The sequence below is a fragment of the Leuciscus leuciscus genome (genome assembly GCF_965113295.1).
Source record: "Leuciscus leuciscus genome assembly, chromosome: 23".
Taxonomy (NCBI): domain Eukaryota; kingdom Metazoa; phylum Chordata; class Actinopteri; order Cypriniformes; family Leuciscidae; genus Leuciscus; species Leuciscus leuciscus.
Genome location: NC_138747.1, coordinates 7,641,469 through 7,664,086, shown reverse-complemented (window position 1 = coordinate 7,664,086; position 22,618 = coordinate 7,641,469). Strand labels below are relative to the sequence as shown.

The following is a 22,618-nucleotide window of genomic DNA, read 5'->3' as shown; positions in this document are numbered from 1 at the left end:
AGACAAGATGAAGAAAATTAGTTTATTCTGGTTTGTATGCTGTCGGCATGCGTTAGCTCAGTGAAAGAAAAACAGACTGGCCACCATATTCCAAAAATCATTTGGCAACTTCCCCCATACAAGCTCGGGGAGTGATTTATTTTCAGGAATCCTTTAATAAAAATGGCAAAACAAAACAGCCCAGCAGAGATGAATCAGCACACAGCTGAAAGACCGAGAAGGTCAGAACTCATCAGAAAATCATTTAGTCTCATTTCATCATCACTGGGGAGCAAAGAACCAAACTCAAAAAGGATCATTTGTGCTAATATAATGTTTGCATCGTACAAAGCATCTAAATGGTGTCTGCAGGGCCTTTTTAAGCATGGAAGCTGTTTTGTTGTAGAGCATTTAATAAACAGTCACTAAACTGTGCTGTTTGACCAGCATTCAGCTTTGTTTTGTTTAGCTATGGTCTACAAGACAAACCAGCACCAAACCAAGTCTAATATTATGCATGGAAATTAGCATCAGCTTACATAAACATATAAAGAGGTAAACAACCATTCAGAATTTTGGGTTCAGTAAGACTGGAGTAATTCAGCTCTGCCATCATAGTAATAAATAACATTTTAAAATACATTAAAATACATAACAGTTATTTTACTGTCACAACATTACTGTAGATCCTCATGCTCACTAAGGTTGGATTTATTTGATTAAATACAAATAAAAGCTGTAATTTCAAAAACATACAAAAAAAAACGAACCGACCCCAAACTTTTGAATGGGAGAGTACTTAAAATATTTGATTTCAGTATTAGCATTGTGTCTATTAAAGGGATAGTTCACCAAAAAAAGAAAATTAGCCCATGATTAACTCTCCCTCAAGTAATCCTAGGTGTATGTGACATTCTTATAAAACAATTTATATAAAAAGTTAGTTATATATATAAAAAAATAAATTCCTGGCTTTTTCAAGCTTTATAATGGCAGTGAATGTCCGTTTCTGTTTTGAAGTCCATAAAAGTGCATCTATCCATCATAAAAGTGCTCCCCACGGCTCTGGGGGGTTAATAAAGGCCTTCTGAAGCGAAGCGATGCGTTTGTGTAAGAAAAATATCCATATTTAAAACTTTATAAAGTAAAATAACTAGCTTCCAAACTAGCTTCTGAATTCTGCATGCTGGCATACTGATTATAAATGTGATGTTTTCAACCTGTGTTCCCCAGTCTTGTTCCATGTTTTGCAGTCCCTTGTTATCAGGGGCAGGGTGGCAATCGGGAGAGTCGGGACTTTTCCCGGTGGGCCGGTAGTGTTTTGAGGCCGCGAGGGTCTGATAATAGTTATACATTGCAAGTTCTTAGCAACACCATCCGATCAAACTGTGAAGCCTCTCTGCTCAACCCACATGGCGGGCCACAGCAGCCTCTTATTTCAATAGAAACACAGGCTAATCAGAAAGCACTAATGAAGGGCATGTCCAACTATGTCAAGGATTTTCAAAAATATAGGGGGATCAGTGAGCAGCCCCTCCCCAAATGGCATAGCCTGTCGGCCTGTGACGTAATTGAACACCTCTTTTTTTTAATAATAATAATTACACTTGGCATTTCACGCTGTGCAGTCATTTTATTGTAATTTTAGATTTCAGCATTTGCTTAAATTTGTTTCAATTTGCCCAGAGGGCCGGTGGTCTACGAAATTTCCCGGTAGATTTTTTGGTCCCACTCCGCCCCCCTGCTTGTTATGTTTAATGTTGATTTGTCTCCCCAGGTTTTTCTTATTTGCCACGCCCCCTTGTGATCTTATTAAGCTTGTATGTCTGTGTATTTAAGCCCTGTTTAGTTCAGTCTTTAGCCCTAGGATTTAAACAAAATGTGTGTATTTTTTATTTTTTTATTTTTAATTTTTTTAAGCTAAGTTCCAATATCTCCTGATTCACACTCCAGCCCAGTCAGTGGCGGTAATGCACCGTTAAGTTGGTTTCAGGCATGAAAACAGGTCAGGGGTAAAAAAGGTGAGAAGGATGCGGCAGCAAAAAATCCAATCCAATCCTATCTATCTATCTATCTATCTATCTATCTATCTATAGAGTGCTTTTTAATGTTAAATTCATCAATCTGGTGAAAATTAAACAAAGAAAAATTATTTTAGTTACAGTGTCTGTCTACATTACTACTAGACCTACATAATAATAGTTATAATATTAATCCTATGATAGTAATAGCCATATATTGTAAAACAAATGCACTGAAAAATAAAGTTAACTTTCATAATTAGTTTTGTACTAATTTCTATACTTGAAAGAGTATATTTCTATACTTCACATTAAAGGTGTGATTGGGCTAGCCCAGTGTCAATCAAGAAAAGAACCAAATGGGCCGCTGATCTACGTGTTTCATGGGGTGTCAGAAAAAAAACAACTAACGCTGACTTTTTATTGACCAATGCATTACATACTAATTACGCACTAATCCAGCGCCGCCAATTAAGCAAAACAAAACGAATGGGCAACCGATGTACGAGTTTTATGGGCCGTTAAGACAAAAAACGAAACAAAAAAGTATGATATGTATCGGCCCAAAAAGCACGTCGGCCCACCGGGAATCTCCCGGTAGTCCCGATGGCATTAGCCTATACATGCCTGGACGTCACACAAAACAAAATCCTACCTGTAGCCTTTCACCATCCACTTAAATAGCTGCTGTCGCATCAGTTGACATGCCATCTCCTTTCCTCTCTTTCTTTTTCTATTTTTAGCCCCCGACAGCTTTTTTGTATTATCCATCTTTTTCGACGACAACTCACTACTTGTTCCTGCTCGCTCAGCTCTCACGGCGCCCGCGCCCGCTCGCGATACTATCCCGCCCTCTTCTATGTCAAAATTAAAAATAATAATGACATTGGCAACATCGCTGTCTGTATTTGACAGGACAGTTAACATTGTAAGCTAACTTACCTCAGGCTTGCTTTCTGACGTGCGGTTCTTTGTTCGGCAGTGTGTCATCAGACTCGCGGTGTTAAAGACTTTGAAAACAATTCTGCCCTACTCTGACTCGGATTGGCTGTTTCGGCATTTTTTTAAAGCTGCTAAGTTTATGGTAACTATAGAGATATAGCGGGTAAATTCTGGCCACGACCACGACCCCCCCTCCCACCCCATAAATATTTTCTCATCGGATCTGCACAAATCACGTAGGTGACCCATTTTGGTTTTAAAACGGCGAATTTCGCCGAAAGGTGAGGAGTTTTCATGTCTGTGGTTTGCCAACCGCCATAAAAAACAAAAGAAGAAGAAAAAGTCTTTAGCCCTATTCGCACGGTTTAAGCATTACCTGGTGATCTCTAGTCATTTGTAATATTTGCGGAGGTTGTCTGTGATCTTAACCCTGTGCAAATTTGTAAAGTAAAAATTCCCCTGCAAATGGCCTACCATATTTCACCGAACACCGAAGTTCTGTGATAATATTAGTCTCGTGCGAATCGGCATCTCTGAAAACCATCAAATTAAATTAAATAATGATTAAATGGAGATGGACATGTATAGCTGCATGCAGTAGGGAACATTCTTCTGTTTATGATATATCATACAGCTAGACCTATAATAACAAGACATTTCCAAGCAATAGCCTTCTGACATCATATCCGGGAGATAAGTCAGTAAATTCGAGTAAAATCACAGGCTTCGCTTATCCCGTGCAAATGCGTCACACGAAATTCAGATGTGGGTGGGTAATTTCTAAATCACACGAGGTCCCCATATAATACTAATCCAGTGCGAATAGGGCTTTTGTCAGTTCTCATCGTTGCACTATGGTGGTTGTTCTGTTCCCGAGTCTGAGTCCTGAGTCGCGTTTGTATTTGTATTTGTGAAGTTTTGAGTTTATTTAATAAAAGATTGCTGCACTTGGATCCTGCTTCCTCCTCTGCTTCAACCAAAATGTAACAATAACAAACAGGGTGTAGATATTATGAAAGATGTATTGTGCAGTCAGCTTCATTGATAATAACTGAGATTTGTGAGATTGCGATGAACTGAGATGTCCGCTTTTTAGGAATTATTAAGGGAGCGCACTTTGCGCGCATTCAGTCATGCCAATGCACGCAGTAGCCTGCTTGGTTCTCTTACGAGAGGTCTCTCGTACTGCGTAAGATATCTTACGCTAGGGGAAAATCCTTTTCCGCGAGATATTGAAGCCAAAAATTATCCTTAATTTTGTAATAATGCAAAACGCGTTGCAGCAGCAATGCAGACATAGGCGAGACAGCTCGCGCGCCTATTGGCTGCTCTGCGGCAACTGCAGCAGCCTATCGAGCGAGGCCTGGCGTGACGCCAGACCCAATCAGGGCACTTCGCGCCCGCTGCGTCACGTCCCGCCGAAATGGGCGTGGTCTAGGCCTATAAATATCGCTCGCAGGCAGCTATTATCTGATTTTTCATCCTTCAAGCGAAGCACACGCATCGCTGGAGCTGGATTAGAAGCCGCGCCGTCGAGAGAGAGCACCTTCAGCGGGACGAGTCACTGAAGTCGCTGGCCGCGCCGCCTTCCTGCCTTCCTGCTGCGCTTTCCGGCGCTTATATCCTTCTCTTTTATTTGCACTGTATTTCTGTGTGTGTGTGTCGCCGCCGCGACGCACATTTCTAAAAGAGCTAGCGTCTTTTTAAAGATGCCTTCCTGCGGCTCGTGCAGAGCCACACTCAGCGACGGGGACCGCCACGTGATCTGCGTTTCCTGCCTGGGTGAGGAACATGCAGCTCTCGCGCTCGCTGACGGCGGATGCCCTCACTGCGAGCTGATGGCAATGGCGACTCTGAGGACTCGCCTAGCCGTCTTCACCGAGACTGCTCCCCCGCCCGCCGCGGCGTCGCGCCGTAAAAAGCGCCGTGCCCAGCGGGCCCCGGAACCCTCCCTCAGCCGCCAAAGCTCGCCGGTTCGCCCGCTTGCTTCCCCGGCTTCTTCTGTTTCGCTTCCTGACGGACAGCGGCCGCCGTCTGCCGCCGCTTCCGTTGATATCGCGGATGAGGAAGCCCTGCTGGGAGAGGATGATTCCTGCTCTATCCTGGCGTCAGGCAGTGAGGATTGGGCGGGCTCTGAGGACCCCGCACCCCCTGCCCGCACTTCGTCAGGCAAGAGAGCTTCTATTGAGACGGAACTCATGCGAGTACTCGCACAGGCCGCGGCGAGCCTCGGCCTCGAGTGGTCTTCGCCTGAGCAGCCCGCTCACAACCGGCTGGATGGATTTTTCCTGCCTGGGGAGCGCGCTTCGCCTGTGTCCAGACCGGCGCCTTTTCTTCCTGAGTTACACGAAGAAGTCGCCAAGTCCTGGAGCGCCCCCTATTCTGCTAGAGTGCGTCCTGCTGTTTCTTTGGCATTCTCCGCCGTTGACGATGCCAAGAACAGAGGATACCTCTCGCTGCCGCCGGTTGAAGAGGCGATAGCGGCCCACTTATGCCCGCCCTCCGCTGGACGGCGCGCTAAGCCGGCCCTGCCCTCTAAAGCTTGCCGCACGACGTCGAGCTTGCTCCACCGCGCTTTCTCCGCCGCCGGGCAAGCTGCGTCAGCGTTGCACACCATGGCAACGCTCCAGATCTTCCAGGCCGATCTCCTCCGTAAGCTGGATGAGGAAGGACCTGACGCGATCTGTGTGCCGGACTTAAGGAGTGCCACGGACCTCGCTCTTCGTGCTACTAAGTCCGCAGCGCAAGCCATTGGACGGACTATGGCTTCTCTCACCGTGTCTGAGAGACATCTCTGGCTGACGCTCTCGGAAATGGCCGAGTCTGAACGCACCGCGTTCCTCGACGCCCCGCTTTCCGCCACAGGCCTCTTTGGATCCTCCGTCAAAGATTTCGCGGAGAGATTCGCAGAGGTACAGAAAGCGTCTCAGGCCATGAAGCACTTCCTCCCGAAGCGCTCCAGCTCTGCAGCAGGCCGTGCGAAACCGTCTGCTCAGAGCTCACAGCCACAGCCACCGTCCACTGCCTCCACTTCACAACGCCGCCAGGCCAGAAGCGCGAGACCGCGCTCCCGCTCATCCGGTCGCCGCCCCGCAGGACGCGGCTCGCGACCTAGGATCACGGTGAAGCCCGAGGCCCCGAAGTCGTCCTAGCACAGCTAGGAAAACGACGGTGTTCCAGTCCCGCTGCGGCCGGACTCACACCAAAGCTATTCGCTCGTCCAGTTCCAGAAAATGTGACTGTTCCAGTGTTTTCTGCAGCCAACAAGTCGGTTCTGTCACCCGCTTGCCTGCACACAAATGCCGTTTTCACGGCTACCCAGATAAATCCCCAAAAGAGTGTATTTTCTGGTGTCCCGGCCACGGCCGATGGTGTTTCGTGTGTAGTAAGAATGCCCACTGCCCAGTGCCCATCCCTACACATAAGCACAGCCTGTCACACAGGGCTCGCGCACATAAAACCGACTCAGATCGGTTGCGCTTCAAACATGGTGAACGTGCCCACTACCCAGTGCCCACTAACACCACGTTATGCATGTCTCACGGTTTCTGTAAAAACGAAACCAACGTGCACTCGCTTCACGCAAGCGAACGATGCTTTCAGTGTGATAAATGTGCCCGCTGTCCCGCGCCCACATCCACACATAGACATGACAGTTCCCACGGGAACCGCCCAGCCCTCCCCCTCGCGGTTAACCACCGTAGAGGAGTCGAGCGCGGGCAATCTGCCCGCTGTCATCAGCGCGCCCCATGCCTCAAATGTCACGAGCGACACGCTTGTGTTACAGCACACCGAAGCTTCTCCATCGCTGAGCGAGCGGAGCGCGCTTCGTATTCGACCCCTAGCTATCCATGCAGACGCATGGGCAAAGCTACCCGGGGTTTCGAAGTGGGTGCTGAACATTATAGAAAGAGGCTATTCGCTGCAGTTTCGCCGACGCCCTCGCCGCTATGTGGCGCGCGTCGAGACCACGGTAAAAACAGAAGTAGCACATCTACTTCGAGCCGAAGTGACGAAACTATTGAGCAAAGGGGCCATAGAACCTCTCTCTCAAGATCAGAGCGAGGGAGGGCTATACAGCAGATACTTCCTGGTACCGAAAAAAGACGGGGGTCTCAGACCCATACTAGATCTAAGGCAGCTGAACAAAGTGCTTGTGAAGCGACAGTTCAGGATGCTCACGACCAGGCAAATCCTTGTGCAGATTCGCCAAGGAGATTGGTTTGTGTCAATAGATCTGAAAGACGCGTATTTTCAAATACAGATAGCGTCACGTCACAGGCGATATTTGAGATTCGCCTTCGAGGGCCAGGCATATCAGTACACAGTCCTGCCGTTCGGTTTGTCCCTAGCACCCCGTACATTTACGAAGTGCATGGACGCGGCGCTCGCACCCCTCAGAATGAGAGGCATGCGAGTGCTGAACTATTTGGACGATTGGCTGATTCTAGCGCAATCTCGCGCAGTGCTCATAGAACACACGACCATTTTACTCGATCACCTCGAGGATTTGGGTCTGAGTGTCAATTGGGCGAAGAGCTCCCTGTCACCCAGTCAGAAAATATCTTTCCTGGGCACAGAACTGGACTCACTATCCATGATAGCGCGACTATCACAACAGCGCGCGGTAGACATTCGACGCACAGCGAACTCTTTTCGCTGCGGCGCGTCTGTCCCGCTCAAAAGATTTCAGAAGATGCTAGGTCTCATGGCCTCAGCATCGTCAGTGCTCCAGCTGGGTCTGCTACGCATGCGCCCGCTGCAGTTTTGGCTGAAAGCGCGAGTCCCACGCGAAGCGTGGGCACCCGGTTTGCTTCGCCTCAGGGTCAATCAGAAATGCGTTACAGCTCTGAAACCCTGGAAAGCGAACGACTGGTACCAATCAGGTGTAAGCCTGGGGACTTCCTCGAGGGTGAAAGTGGTGTCCACGGACGCGTCCACCTCGGGATGGGGAGCGCTGCTCGAGGGCAGACCGTTCTTCGGCCAGTGGTCAGAACGGGAGAAGCTCCTGCACATAAACTGCCTCGAAATGCTGGCAGTAGACAACGCGCTGACGCGTTTTTGTCCCCAAATAAAAGGTCACCACGTCTTGGTCCGTTCGGACAACATGTCTGTGGTGTCCTACATAAATCGCCAGGGCGGCATCAGATCCGAGAAACTGTACAGGCTGGCAGAACGCCTCCTAGTATGGGCTCAGTGCAACCTGCGCTCGCTCAGAGCAGCGCACGTGCCAGGGATCATGAATATAGGACCAGACAGACTGTCCAGGAACAATGTTCCGGCAGGCGAATGGTCCCTACACCCACAGACAGTCCAACTGCTGTGGAAGAAATTCGGCAGAGCGAAAGTGGACCTGTTTGCGTCTCAAGAAAACGCTCACTGTCAAGAATTTTTCTCCAAGAGCAGGAGCGCGCTGTCCCATGTGTGGCCCCGCCGCCCGCTCTATGCTTTTCCCCCCGTCTCTCTCCTGCCTCAGGTGATAGAACGGATCAGGGAAGAAGGATGCTCAGTACTGCTGGTAGCACCGTTCTGGAAAAACCAACCTTGGTTCCCAGCCGTGATGCAGTTAGCAAGTACTGCCCCGTGGCCAGTACCAGTGAGGAGAGATCTCCTCTCACAGGCCCGCGGCTCGATCTGGCATCCTCACCCGGAACTATGGTCCCTTCATGTCTGGGCCATCAACGGGTACATGTTGGACTCCCTAAAGGAGTATTAAACACGATCACGCAGGCTAGAGCTCCGTCTACAAGACGACTCTATTCTTCGAAATGGTCAGTGTTTTCGGGCTGGTGCACAGCCCGTGGTGTGTCACCCACAAACTGTGATGTGACGGAGGTGCTTTCCTTCCTACAAGAGCTGTTGGATGGGGGCAGGGCCCCCTCCACGCTCAAAGTTTATGTGGCGGCTATAGCAGCGTTCTCAGAAACAACGCTTGGTCAGTCAATAGGAAGGAACGATTTAGTCATCCGCTTCCTTAGAGGAGCTAAGAGACTGAATCCTCCCAGACCTCCCTCAGTCCCCGTATGGGACCTTTCTACGGTTCTGGAAGCCATGAAAGGTGCGCCATTTGAGCCTTTGCAGTCAATCGATTTAAAACACCTGTCTTTCAAAACAGTGTTTTTGCTGGCTCTCGCTTCAGTGAAGCGCATAGGGGATCTGCACGCGCTCTCTGTGAGCGCGGCGTGCATGGAGTTTGGGCCCAATGACTCAAAAGTTATACTCAAACCTAAGCACGGTTATGTTCCAAAATCCCTCAACACACCGTTTAGGGCGCAGATTATCTCTCTGTCAGCCCTACCGGTCCCTGATGAGGAAAGAGACGCGAGCCTCCTTTGCCCAGTCAGGGCATTACGAGCTTATGTGTCTCGCTCGTCTGTTTTCAGACAGACGGAACAGCTCTTTGTTTCGTTTAGCGGACGTTCTAAGGGACTAGCCGCGTCGAAACAGAGCCTATCCAGATGGATAGTTGATGCTATAGCGCTGGCATACGCCTCCAAGGGCATGCAGTGCCCTTTGGGTGTCAGAGCGCATTCCACGAGAGGCATGGCCTCTTCGTGGGCCTGGTCAAGTGGGATTGCCTTGCAAGATATTTGTATGGCGGCAGGCTGGGCCTCCCCGTCTACATTTATAAGGTTTTATAACCTAGAGGTTCCCGCCCTGCAGGCCAGGCTGCTGTCGGTCTAAACTACCAGTATTATCTGACCTGATGCGTTCAGCTCAGAATGCTGCGTTTGCTGAGCACAGCTCGATGTTCGACAGTTTAAAGCTGGGCAAACTGTGTAAGACCCACATTTTTTCCCATCAGTTCAGGCCGTACCCCGCCCTGTCTGTATGATGAAATTCGCGTCCCTTCGACGCTACTTTATGTGGAAAAGTGAGGCTGCACCCCTCCTTCTTCCCGGACTCTCTGTGAGTTCACTGAGTGATTGTGCACTATATGTACCCCGGGCTTTCGCCCTTGGGTCTTTGGTGTCAGATCTCAGCATGCACGGCGTTTTACATTGGGTCCCCTAGCGTAAGATATCTTACGCAGTACGAGAGACCTCTCGTAAGAGAACGTACTCGGTTACTAACGTAACCTCGGTTCTCTCTAGAAGAGGGAACGAGTACTGCGTATCTTGCCGTGCATGCACACGCTCTGGTTGCTTCGATGATGAAAAACCAGATAATAGCTGCCTGCGAGCGATATTTATAGGCCTAGACCACGCCCATTTCGGCGGGACGTGACGCAGCGGGCGCGAAGTGCCCTGATTGGGTCTGGCGTCACGCCAGGCCTCGCTCGATAGGCTGCTGCAGTTGCCGCAGAGCAGCCAATAGGCGCGCGAGCTGTCTCGCCTATGTCTGCATTGCTGCTGCAACGCGTTTTGCATTATTACAAAATTAAGGATAATTTTTGGCTTCAATATCTCGCGGAAAAGGATTTTCCCCTAGCGTAAGATATCTTACGCAGTACTCGTTCCCTCTTCTAGAGAGAACCGAGGTTACGTTAGTAACCGAGTACGTTTTATGTTAAATTATCAGTGGTTTGTGAATGATAATGCTTTAATAACAAATAATTTATTGGGAGCATTTATGCTGATGCGTAGGTGGTGGTGACACATAGGCTAACTTGAAAGTATTTCATGCAGGTACAGAAAAAAATATTATTTATACTTTTATGCGGGCGGGATCGGGACAAAATATGAATGTTGCAGGAGAAGGTAACATATTTTTGCGGGAGCGGGACTGAAAAATCCATCCCGCGCAGGTCTCTACTTTAGAACAGACATGGCCATTCACTGCCATTATAAAGTTTGGAAGAGCCAGGACATTTTTATATATATATATATATATATATTAGGGGTGTAACGATACTCGTATTCGTATCGAACCGTTCGGTACGAGGCTTTCGGTTCGGTTTTCCGTACGCATTACGTACCGAACGGTTCGCTGGACCATTTTTTCTGCCGACCAAAATTTCGTTATTTCAAATGAATGCGCGTCGCGGGTGGCAAGCGCGCTCATAGAGGCTGGCGCGACCACAACATCAACTGGCAAATGCAATGTAAGGAACGAAACTGAGCTACTCTTATTGTGTTTGTGTGGACCGTTTATCAGTTTTGACCTGTGAAGCGGGACTCGCGGGACTATGCGCGAGCCTGATCAAGCAACACCACTACAGCGCTAAGAGATCCAGACCAGTAAAGAAAGCATTTGAATTTCAAATGCTTTTTGAATTCGCCACTGAAGTAATAACATCGCTGCGAGATCTAGTGAGAAACATGCACAATTCTCTGTTATTAACGGATCAAACAGCGCTGACGTGGAAACCAGGAAGAAACATCGTGCCATGAATGAACTGGCTGGTGTCCACAGATCAGCAACATTCACCGTGGAATGGATTTACTGTAGTAACACTAACTGCAAGGTATGGAAGTTTGTCAGGAATAGTGGGCTATAATGCTTTCAAGTAGCATTACGTCTGTTTTATTTTTGACATTATGAATACAATTGCTGCCCTCAAATGTTAATCTGAACTAAAATAAACCTTTGTTTATAACTAGCCTACTACTGTTTATTTGTTTATTACATTTCATTTTGTCCAAGGAGCTGTTTTGTTTTATATGCTCATAAGAAGAGTTAAGTATAGCTCCATTATTGCTCAGTAAAAAAAATCACACAAAAAAAAAAAATCATACTTTATGATGTTAGTTTTCATAAATAAAACAATAATAAAAAAAATTAATTCAAGGAAATTTCTCTGCCATTTATTTATTTTTGCTGTATGGAAAACGTACCGAACCGAACCGTACCGAACCGTGACACAAGTCAAGTCAAGTCAAGTTTATTTGTATAGCGCTTTTCACAATACAGATTGCATCAAAGCAGCTTCACAGTATTAAATTAAAATAATACAACAAAGTTTGTTTCAAGAGGAATTTATTGATTGATAAAATTAAATTAAATATCCCCAAAATATCCCCAACTGAGCAAGCCAAAGGCAACAGTGGCAAGGAACCGAAAAACTCCATCAAGTGACCTAATGGTGTCCTAAAACTCCATCAGGTGCCTTAATGGAGAAAAAAAAAACCTTGGGAGAACCCAGGCTCAGTCGGGGGCCAGTTCTCCTCTGGCATTGGATAGAGGCCGGATTGTAGTTTGAACTGTAGGATTAAATGAATGCCTGGCTGAAGAGATGCGACTTTAATCTAGTTTTAAACTGGGAGAGCGAGTCTGAGCAACGAACAGTATCAGGAAGACTATTCCAGAGTTTTGGAGCCAAATGTGAAAATGCTCTCCCTCCTTTGGTGGTTCTGGATATCCTAGGTATGACCAAAAGCCTTGAATTTAGTGATCTCAAAGAGCGCGATGGATTATAGGGCGATAGAAGATCCGTTAAATAGACTGGAGCTAAGCCGTTTAGGGCTTTATAAGTCAGTAGCAATACCTTGTAATTAATACGGAACTTTATAGGTAACCAATGCAGTGATGATAAAATCTGTGTTATATGATCATATTTTCTTGATCTCGTAAGAACTCTAGCGGCGGCATTTTGGACTAACTGTAGCTTGTTTATTGAGGATGCAGGACAACCAGCTAATAAAGCATTACAGTAATCCAGTCTCGAGGTCATGAATGCATGAACTAACTTTTCTGCATCAGAAACGGATAGCATATTACGTAGCTTAGCAATGTTTCTAAGGTGGAAAAAGGCTGTTTTTGTAACATAAGAAATATGATTTTCAAAAGACAGGTTGCAATCGAGTATAACACCCAGGTCTTTTACTGTAGAGGATAAAGTAACAGGACATCCTATGATGTTAAAGTTGTATTGTGCGAGGTTTTGTGGGCGGTTTTTTGAACCGATAAGTATTACCTCTGTCTTGTCTGGATTTAATAAAAGAAAATTACGCGTCATCCAATCTTTTATATCTTTAACACACTCTGTCAATTTGGAAAATGTAGCGTTTTCATCCGGCCGTGATGAAATATATATTTGAGTGTCATCAGCATAACAATGGAAACTAATTCCATGTTTCCTTATAATATTTCCAAGTGGCATCATATATATTGAAAATAACAGGGGGCCTAATACAGATCCCTGCGGCACTCCATAGTTTACTGGAGTTATGATCGATTTTTCTCCATTTAAATAGACAAAATGGTAGCGGTCAGATAGGTATGATTTGAACCAGCTTAGTGCTTGTCCTTGAACACCAGTATAATTTTGTAGTCGATCTAAGAGTATTGTGTGATCTATAGTATCGAACGCAGCACTAAGATCAAGTAAAACTAGTATTGAGATACAGCCTTGGTCAGAAGCTAAAAGTAAATCATTTGTGATTTTAACGAGCGCAGTTTCAGTGCTATGATGCGGTCTGAATCCAGACTGAAACTTTTCATAGATATCATTTTGTTGCAAGAAAGAGCCCAGTTGAGCGGACACCACTTTTTCTAATATTTTAGACATAAATGGAAGATTTGAAATGGGTCTATAATTTGCTAGATTATTATGATCTAATTGTGGTTTCTTAATGAGAGGTTTTATAACTGCCAGTTTAAATGTTCTTGGAACATGACCTAAAGATAAAGACGAGTTAATAATATTGAGGAGAGGCTCTTCCACTACAGATAACACTTCTTTCAGTAGTTTAGTTGGTATAGGATCTAATAAACATGTTGTTGTTTTAGATGAAGTGATAAGTTTATTTAACTCTTTTTGTTCTATAGTACACAAGTGTATCGTATCGAACCGAACCGTGAATTTTGTGAACCGTTACACCCCTAATATATATCTCTGATTGTATTCTTCTGAAAGAAGAAAGTCATATACACCTAGGATGACTTGAGGGTGAGTAAATCATGGGCTAATTTTCATTTTTGGGTGAACTATCCCTTTAAGGAATGTCTGACCAATATCACTGTATATGTGTGTTTGTATGTGTATATTTACAGACGTTTACAGGAAACAGTGACACAGACACAGTGGTCCAACACAAACTCCCTCATTCAATCAGAACTCGATATATACGTCTTCTGCCTCTTGAGGGAAGCCCCAGAGGAGGAATGGGTTTACGGCTAGAAGTCTATGGCTGCACATACAGTGAGTGATACCTTACATGAAATGATCTTTAGAAATCATGGTAGAGAATTTCCAAAGATTTTATTTTTATTTTATTTATTTTTTATAACTGAACTAATGATCAATTCTAGCCCATACCACTAAAACTGACCATCACACAAACTTTTCTGCATGTTTATATTTCATTAAGCCATTGTGTTTATTATTTAGCCCTTCTCCTATTAAAGTCTGTATGAAACGGAAATTGCTTTTCTTCCCTGTTGTGACGTATATCCAAGTGAAACAGCTTCTCAAACAAGAAAAAGTGTTGGACGGGACTTGATTTTGTCCCTTGGGAATTGATTGGATCGTTGGATGTTTGTGGTTTGCTGTTGCTGTTGATGTGATTTCATGTGAGTGACAGGTTGTCCCACCCTTAATTTAGAAAAAATAATAACGTGCACAGAAATCATTTATAATAAATATTCCATAAAAACCAAGAATTGTCTATTTTGATTTCATGGTCACTCAAAGCGATGTTAATGAAGGTGCTTTATCCTTTCCACAATGTAGGTAAAACCTGACACACACACACACACACTTGCATTAGTTTCTGTTTTTGCATATTTTATACCATACCTAATATCTGAAGTTCAACTGCATTCAAATATTCAACTCAGCTTGATTTTCAAATCAACAGGAAGTACAAGAGCAAACAGATCTTGGAAGGTCAGAGAAAGTTCAGGCAGCGGAGGGTGTTCTGAGGGTGTTTTCACATTCTCTTTGATCTCCTTTTCCTGTCTTCCTCAGAGTCCGACGTGGCTGACTTCGACGGTCGTAGTGCCTTACTCTACCGGTTCAACCAGAAGTCTACCAGCACAGTGAAAGACGTGATATCCCTGAGATTCCGGAGCCATCAGGCAGAAGGGGTTCTGGTTCACGGAGAGGGACAGAGAGGAGATTTCCTCACTCTGGAGCTTCAGAGAGGGAAACTCATTTTGCATCTCAATTTGGGTGAGTGGAAGAGAAGGGCAGGACACAAGATAAGCGAGAATAAGAAAGGAGTGGGATTTTTTTCCCCCAAAGGAATAGGAAATTGCCAAAGAATCTCATCCCGTATTATTCAGGATGACCTTCTATCCTTTTATTCTCACTCAAGTGTATCTTGATGGATCAGAGTGTGAAATTAGAGAAAAGTACCTGAGTATTTGCTACCCAGTACTAGTACCTGATGTATGTATGTACGGATGGATGAATGGATGGATGGATAGAGAGTTTGGTGGAGTTTTGCTGAAGTGCCTGGCTGAATTCTTTGCTTTGAGGTAGCGTTATCAAAAGTACTGACTTCGGTACCAAGTCAGTTCTGAAATAAAAAAAAATATGACAATACCAGCATTTCCCTCTAGCATTTTGAGCGCTGTTGAACAGATTCTTAAATGCATCTGATTGGCCATTGTGTTCACACGCTCAACATATATGTCTCTGATTGGCCATTGTGTTCACTCGCTAAACATATATGTCTCTGATTGGCCATTGTGTTCAGGCGCTCAACATATATGTCTGTGATTGGCTACAATGATCAACGCTTCTTTGAACTTTGGCGCTCTTCACCGAGCGCTTACACAGACACACAAGGGAGCATTTGAAAGCAGGCGTCTATCAGCAGATCCATCTATCAGCGGATATATCAGCCTGCTTTCAAACGCTACCGTGTGTGTCTGTGTAAGCGCTCGGTGAAGAGCGTCAAAGACGACTATTTACAACATGTTTTAGAAGCGCTGATAATTGTAGCCAATCACAGACATGTATGTTGAGTGCTGGAACACAATGGCCAATCAGAGGTGTTTAAGAATCCGTTCAACAACGCTTAAAATGCTAGAGGGAAATGCATTTTTTTATTTCAGTACCGACTTGGTACCGAAGTCAGTACTTTTGACAACAGTACTTTAAGGGTGTGTTCACACTTGGCAGGTTTTGTTCAAAACTCTGGTGCGATTGCTCTGTTAGTGCAGTTAATTTGAATAAATGTAAACTCTGCCATTAGAAGGTGCGCATTAAACAAGCGGACTGAGATATACCTAAAAAAATACCATTGTATGTGCGCACATACAATGAGTGCATTTAGCCCAAGCACACAGCATTGTTTTGGGTGTTTGATATGTTTCATTGCAAAATATGCATCATAAAAACTAATTTTTTTAGGTCCAGTGATAAAAATGACAGTGTGAACACTACATGAACGAGGACTAAATGTATAATTTTCTATTTTGGTCCAGAAAAAATAACCTAGAGAACCGAACTACAAGTGTGAACACACCTTTAAGTTCTAAAGTCTATGTTCCTAGTCTCTCTTCTGCTGTCTCTGTACAGACGATGCCAAGCCTCAGTCTAGCGGTCGCTCATCTTCTGTCACGGTAGGAAGCCTGCTGGATGACCACCACTGGCACTCTGTTCAAATTGAGCGATTTAACAAACATGTCAACTTCACCGTCGATGGACACACGCAACACTTCCGCAGTCCAGGACAAGAGGACACACTGGAGATTGACTATGAGGTGTGATCTGAGTGTAAATTATTATAAATCTGAATTATTTTCATTTAGTAAATTATATGTGTCAGCCTTTAGTCATATTTTCAGTGTTGTCTAAACAAATACTAATACACAGCCAACACTGACACAAATAAATATTAACAAATGTATTCTTGTTATAACAAAACAAAACAAAAAGAAGAAAAGAATAAGGTCTATTACTGTGACATGCATAAAGATATCCCACTCCCTTGTTATCTGAAACCACATTTTATACAAAACATTTTATTCAATCACTGTCACTGCAAACCTATGAAAGCCTGAAACAAAGTACCATAGAGAACAAAGTCAATGATTCCAGGAATCTCAGCAAAGGTATGTGCAAAATCTAAATCGCTGCCCATAATTTTGCAAGCAATTGTTTATAAAGAAAATGTGCACACAATATTGGAACTATTTCCATTTTAAACCATGAAGGCGAGCCAGTGGATATCACACAAGCAATGTGCAAACTTTGCTCTAGAGTTATGGTGGTGAAGAAGTCTCAAACCCTAGTCAATTATGCACTTAATATTTCTCTTTTGGCCCAAAAGTAGTGAAAAAATGAGAAGAGAAGTATTTCGTGTTTTTGAAATGAGTAAGCTAATCTAATTCATCTTTTATTTTCCTCACAGCGTGTTGGTTATGGGGTGATGCGCAATAAAATTATTGCTAGTCAAATGAATTTTAATATTAATGTAATAATAATAAAAGTAGTAGTACAAATAATAATTGCCTAATTTAATACATTAATTGGAAATGCCAAATCCTTCTTGATAAGGCCGATAGCTGATGCTTTTGACAATATCACTGGCTATCGTCATTACACAATATCATCTTCTATCGGTGCAACCTGGCACAGGGATTATCGCAGGGCCCTTCAACAAGTGCCCCGACCAAGTGTTTCCCTAATATACTTTAATCTTTATTTTTGTTACACATTTTTCTTTCCTTTTCTACCTTTTCTTTTCTTCAACCTCCAACATGTCTTCCATTCCTCCATTTATTCTTTTGTGTGTATATGTGATTATTTCAAACATGAAAGCACACACCCCAAATGCTTAAATGATTAATGGGTCCAATATTGAATGAAAATAGATACCATTTATTATAGATTAACCTCGTTACAAACAGCTAAAATATTTACCACTTTCCTTTTCTCTCTATTTTATCTTCTCTTTGTTCATTTAAGGAGCTTCCAATGTTAACAAGGGAAGCAAAGTTAGATTTTTTCTGGTATATAACAGGCCATATATATAATAGTATATATTCTATATAAAATTCTTATAAAATTGCCCTTATAAAATTTTAATAAAAAAGTATTCTCTGCTATGCAAACTGTATTGTTACTAATCTCTGGGATATGTGGTTGTTTTTGTGTGTTTGTGTGTGTGTTTCTATGTGTTTGTCTGTCCTTATTCAAGCTCAGTTTCGGAGGAATCCCTTTGCCTGGCAAGCCTGGGACGTTTCTCCATGAAAATTTCCATGGCTGCATAGAGAACCTAAACTACAATGGTGTCAATGTCATCGACATGGCAAAGAGACGGAAGCCACAGATCTATACCGTGGTAAGTTTGAACTTTACAAGTGCTAGTGTTACTGTAAATACCTCTTTTCAATATGCCTGTATTGTGAGAAGCAATGACACCTTAGCTAGTTAGTTTGAAGATACCCCACTCTTTGTGAAGGTTGTGAAATCTTGCTGTTCACAAGGCATTGTGAGACTTCAAAAGCATAGATTTGTTGATGTTTTTTTTTTGTTTTGTATTGTGTCATTTAAACAACTTTATTCACACAAAAGGCATTTATATCCAATACAATTTGCAAGTGTCACTTGGTAAATCACAGTAGCTCTATGTGTTCTTCTAAAAGTGTGCTTTTGCAATTGTGTGAAGTTGTGTGCATCACACCATAAAAGAGCTCTCTTTCCCTAATTAAGAGGCTGTGATGTCTTTCCTCTTGTCCATTTCTCTCTCGCTCTCTCCTGATGGTCTAATACACTTATCACAGACAGGGAAAAATATCCTTTTTTCTTACCCTCCCTCTTGTCAGAGGCATTTTAAGACAACGATCTTACCAGCTTATTGCAATACATTCCAAAGTCCAAGAGTTCACTGACTGAATGATGTCCATGCAGTGCTATAGCTATTTTTTGTGCTATAGCTACTTTCAAAACGATTTGAGAACTTCAACTTCACATTGGTCCTCAAAACAAAAATTGTATTAAACATAGCACCACCGCGTTCATGTGCACAATTGGCTTCCATGCTCATGTTGTAAATAGGAAACCTAAATGTTTCATCATTAAAGTGTTCAGAGGTATTGATTTATAGCAGAATGTTTTAAACTCTGAGGTCTCCTTTGGGTTTTTTAAGCTCCATTGGGTCCTTAAAGTCTTAAATTAGGTTTGATCAAAAAATTATCATAAAAAAAATGTATATCTTAAATAGTACAACACAAATCTTAATGATCATTTTAAAAGGTCTTAAATTTGGAGAAAAACGTCAATCACTATACGGCTTAATGTGATTATTAAACTTTAAACTTAAACTATTGATAAAATCTTTTGTCTAGATATTAATGGTATTTTTGTTACACATTAAACTGGCATGTATGTGGGAATTTTTTTTTTTTATTTTTTTTTTTTTATGTAAACTATTGGGGCTTCTCTTTGGTCTGCCCCATCACTGGAAGAAAAGACTAACACCACTATTCATAATGTTCCATATATAGATATACTATTGGCACAATCTGATTATTGCCTTACTTTCTTTCTTGTTTTTCATAATACCTCTAATTCATATATTTTGATAAGTTACATTATGGGACCCCAGTTTGAGAGCTGCTGAACTATAGAGTTTTAAACTGTTCTCTAAGATGGAAGAAACTGCCAGCACACATTGCTATTGCTACAATAATTCACTTGCTATGTGCCCACGCCCAACATCAGTATGATTTAGTATGACTCTTTGTTTCCATCTTTTCATTGTCCTTTCCTTTTTAATTCTGCTCTCCACATATTCATCTCTTCATTCTCTTTCATATTTTCTTCTTCTCTCTCTTCCTTACTAAGGGAAATGTGACATTCTCCTGCTCTGAGTCTTCGTCAGTCGCCGTGACGTTCCTCAGTTCCTCAGGCAGCTTCCTGGCGCTCCCCGCAGATTATTTTACAGAGAGTCTCACTGTACGCCTTCAGTTCCGCACGTGGAATCAGGAAGGGCTGCTGTTCTCAGTCCCTCTCTCTCATGATCCAGACCCCACTAACCTGCTTCTGCAGCTCAGCCAGACCCGGCTGCTCCTCTCTATCTCTGGAGGGCCACAAAACTCTGCTCAGGTTTTCAGTGGTAAGATATGTAGGAGCAATAGCATTTCATTTGTTAATACATTTTTAGATATTGTATACTGATTAAGTGTCGATGCAGATGATTACGTGATTCATTTATCACAGCTTTCATTCTGAGGCTGGGCAGACTGCCTTTATTAGGTTATGCCTGTACTGTTTGTGTTTCAGGTCAGAATTTGAGTGATGGACAGTGGCATTCCATAGCCGTCGAGGTCAAGGGTCAAAAAGTGTCTTTAACAGTCAACAATCAGAAGCCTGTCTCCATGGAAATCATTGGCCTTAGCCAGAATGTGCAAAAAACAACCATCTACGTTGGAGGTATAGCATTAGAAATGGAAATTGCTAGTTTATCCTGATTCTTGGAAAGAGTTACTGGCTATATTCAAATTCAGGGATGATAACTTATTTTGATCTCCTTTCTTAACTAGCCTTATGGCTGCCGTCAAAAAGCAGTTATTACCCAAAACATTATCCTGAATGCAAAGAACAATTTTCTTCTGCCTTATTAACTCTAACCTCCATCAACTGAACGTTCCTCATATTCCTGAGTGAAATACAGGTTTGGAAAGCTGAGAGCATTCTTAGGGTCCATTCATTTCACACGCACAGCTGTTATTCCCAAACCACCTCCTTTTTTTCTTGGAGGTTTTTTTTCTTTTTAGTTCATTCATGCAGCTCTAACCACATTCACTTTCTGTAGAGGATAATGCATTTTCTTTAATGCTGTTATTGAAATCTCTGACTCAAACTTTCAACGTCTTAACTAAGACCTCTAAATCTCTAATTTTGCTTACTTCTGAGACAATGCAGTCCTGCTGAGATTGTATAAGCTGCTTTGCAGAGATTTGTCTTTGTGCAACTTGGTATTAGTTGTGGATGTTGTTTTTGATTTAAAAGCCAGTAAGTTGGACTTTTCCATTATTTTAGGCTGCCCTTTATTCCAGAGCAATTTCATCTGTGAGAACCCCAGCAGAGGATTTCAGGGCTGCTTTCGTCTCCTGTTCATCAACAACCATCCGGTCAACTTCCTTCAGATTCAGCAGGAAAGCCTGAGCAACTTTAGCCAGCTTAGCTTTGATGTTTGCAGCATACAAGACAGGTCAGTTTTCCCCATTGATTTCTTGCTCACACAGTTTTCTTACTACTTTTATGTGAATCATTATGCATGAATTAAAAAATTTAGTGATCAGCTATATAATTTGGCTCAAAACCAGGCCCAGATAAAATTGGCAGAATTTATTTGCCTTTTCTATGCTAGTTTTGGAGGAAAATCTGTTAATGGAATAGAATTAAGAGTTGATGAAATGAGTTAAACAAAGCTCGGAGTTATACACTCTCTTTTTTTAGCTTGAAGGATAACCAAATCAGTCAAAATATTCAAAAATCAAACATGCAAGTAGCAGGGAATGTGTACAACTTTGAGAATGATGGCCATTCCAATTCTATGGAAATATTTTCAGGAGTAGATTCAATGTGAGCCAACTCATAACCTAGAAGCATAGAATAATATTTGAGAAATAAAAATGGTTATTATTACAAAAACTACAAATCTAAATAAATTATAATTTCAAATGAATGTGTTCATCCCAACAGGTGTTTGCCCAATCTGTGTGAACACGGTGGTCAATGCATCCAGTCATGGGACCAGTTTTACTGTGACTGTTTTGGAACAGGATACACAGGAGCCACTTGCCACAACTGTGAGTTATGCAAAGTCCCAAAACAGCCTATGCATGTTTGATTACTCAGATGTGGGTTTAATTTAGCTGTTTTTCAGCACATTACTGAATAATGAATAATGTATGTACTTGGATTTATTTCAGATATCACAGATGCATTGTCAGAATTATAACTTTTTATTATTAAAAAATATTAATAATAAAACATGAACTATAAACAAAGAGTGGTAGGTAATTGTCAACTACAGGTGCCACTATTGTGTGGAAGAAAGTAGCCTAAATTAACTTCGACTTCAGTTAAATTGGTATTAAATTTCAGTTAAGTTGGTGAGGTCCAACTTTTCCCATATTTTTATTTTATTTTTCTAATAAACTATGTGTAAATGATACTTATTGGAATAGGCCAATGCTGCTTACCCTTTATCTTTAAATCATTAAAATTAATTATTGCATGCATAATGCATCACTTGACACCTGCAAGTGTAACAGTGATTTGAAACTATGCACTCACCAATTTATCCATTTAATTTTGGCATCTGTGTCTATTATAGTATTTTGAGTAAGCTGTAATTATTTTCACCAGATGTATTTTTACGCTTCCTTGCTGTAATCAAATTTGTTGGATCAATATGTTCTAATCTGCCGCCACATGCATGGTTTCATCATACGCTCATGACTGTACATGTTCTCTGGAGGAGAGAGAGGCATGACAATACCATCTGTTAGACTTATTGCATTAAAAGACAAAGAAATGTGATATTTCCTTTTTACAAGTCCTGCTGTGCGATTTACCGTCAGCAAAACAACACGTGCAACAAATTAGTTCTCTCTGCCGCACAGAGGACTTCTCTGTCGTGACAAACAGGACCCCAGAAAACTGTAATTACCTCTGTTTGCTAAATTAACTGTTTACAATGTCATGGTTAGGGAAGTTAATTTAATATAAATGAAAGAAGACTTGTTAGCTCGTGACACACTGTTTTTATTTGTGACTGATTTAACAGGTATCGGCTGTTTTTGGCCAGGCAGAGTGTTCTGTTTGA

At 42.7% G+C, this 22,618-nt stretch overlaps 1 protein-coding gene across 2 annotated transcripts in view; it reads left to right on the top strand.

The window, feature by feature from the left end:
• Positions 1–22,618, top strand: part of cntnap5l (contactin associated protein family member 5 like) — an 86,659-nt gene that overhangs the window by 49,852 nt on the left and 14,189 nt on the right. For both annotated transcript variants that reach the window (XR_014202007.1, XM_082156055.1), the window contains exons 4-11: positions 13,878–14,025; positions 14,794–14,997; positions 16,354–16,538; positions 17,978–18,121; positions 19,627–19,897; positions 20,065–20,214; positions 20,824–20,995; positions 21,490–21,596. Coding sequence is in view for 1 of the 2 variants with exons in the window: in XM_082156055.1 (XP_082012181.1) it covers positions 13,878–14,025; positions 14,794–14,997; positions 16,354–16,538; positions 17,978–18,121; positions 19,627–19,897; positions 20,065–20,214; positions 20,824–20,995; positions 21,490–21,596 (1,381 nt within the window). In the remaining variant the exon portion in view is untranslated. The remainder of the gene's footprint in view (positions 1–13,877; positions 14,026–14,793; positions 14,998–16,353; positions 16,539–17,977; positions 18,122–19,626; positions 19,898–20,064; positions 20,215–20,823; positions 20,996–21,489; positions 21,597–22,618) is intronic.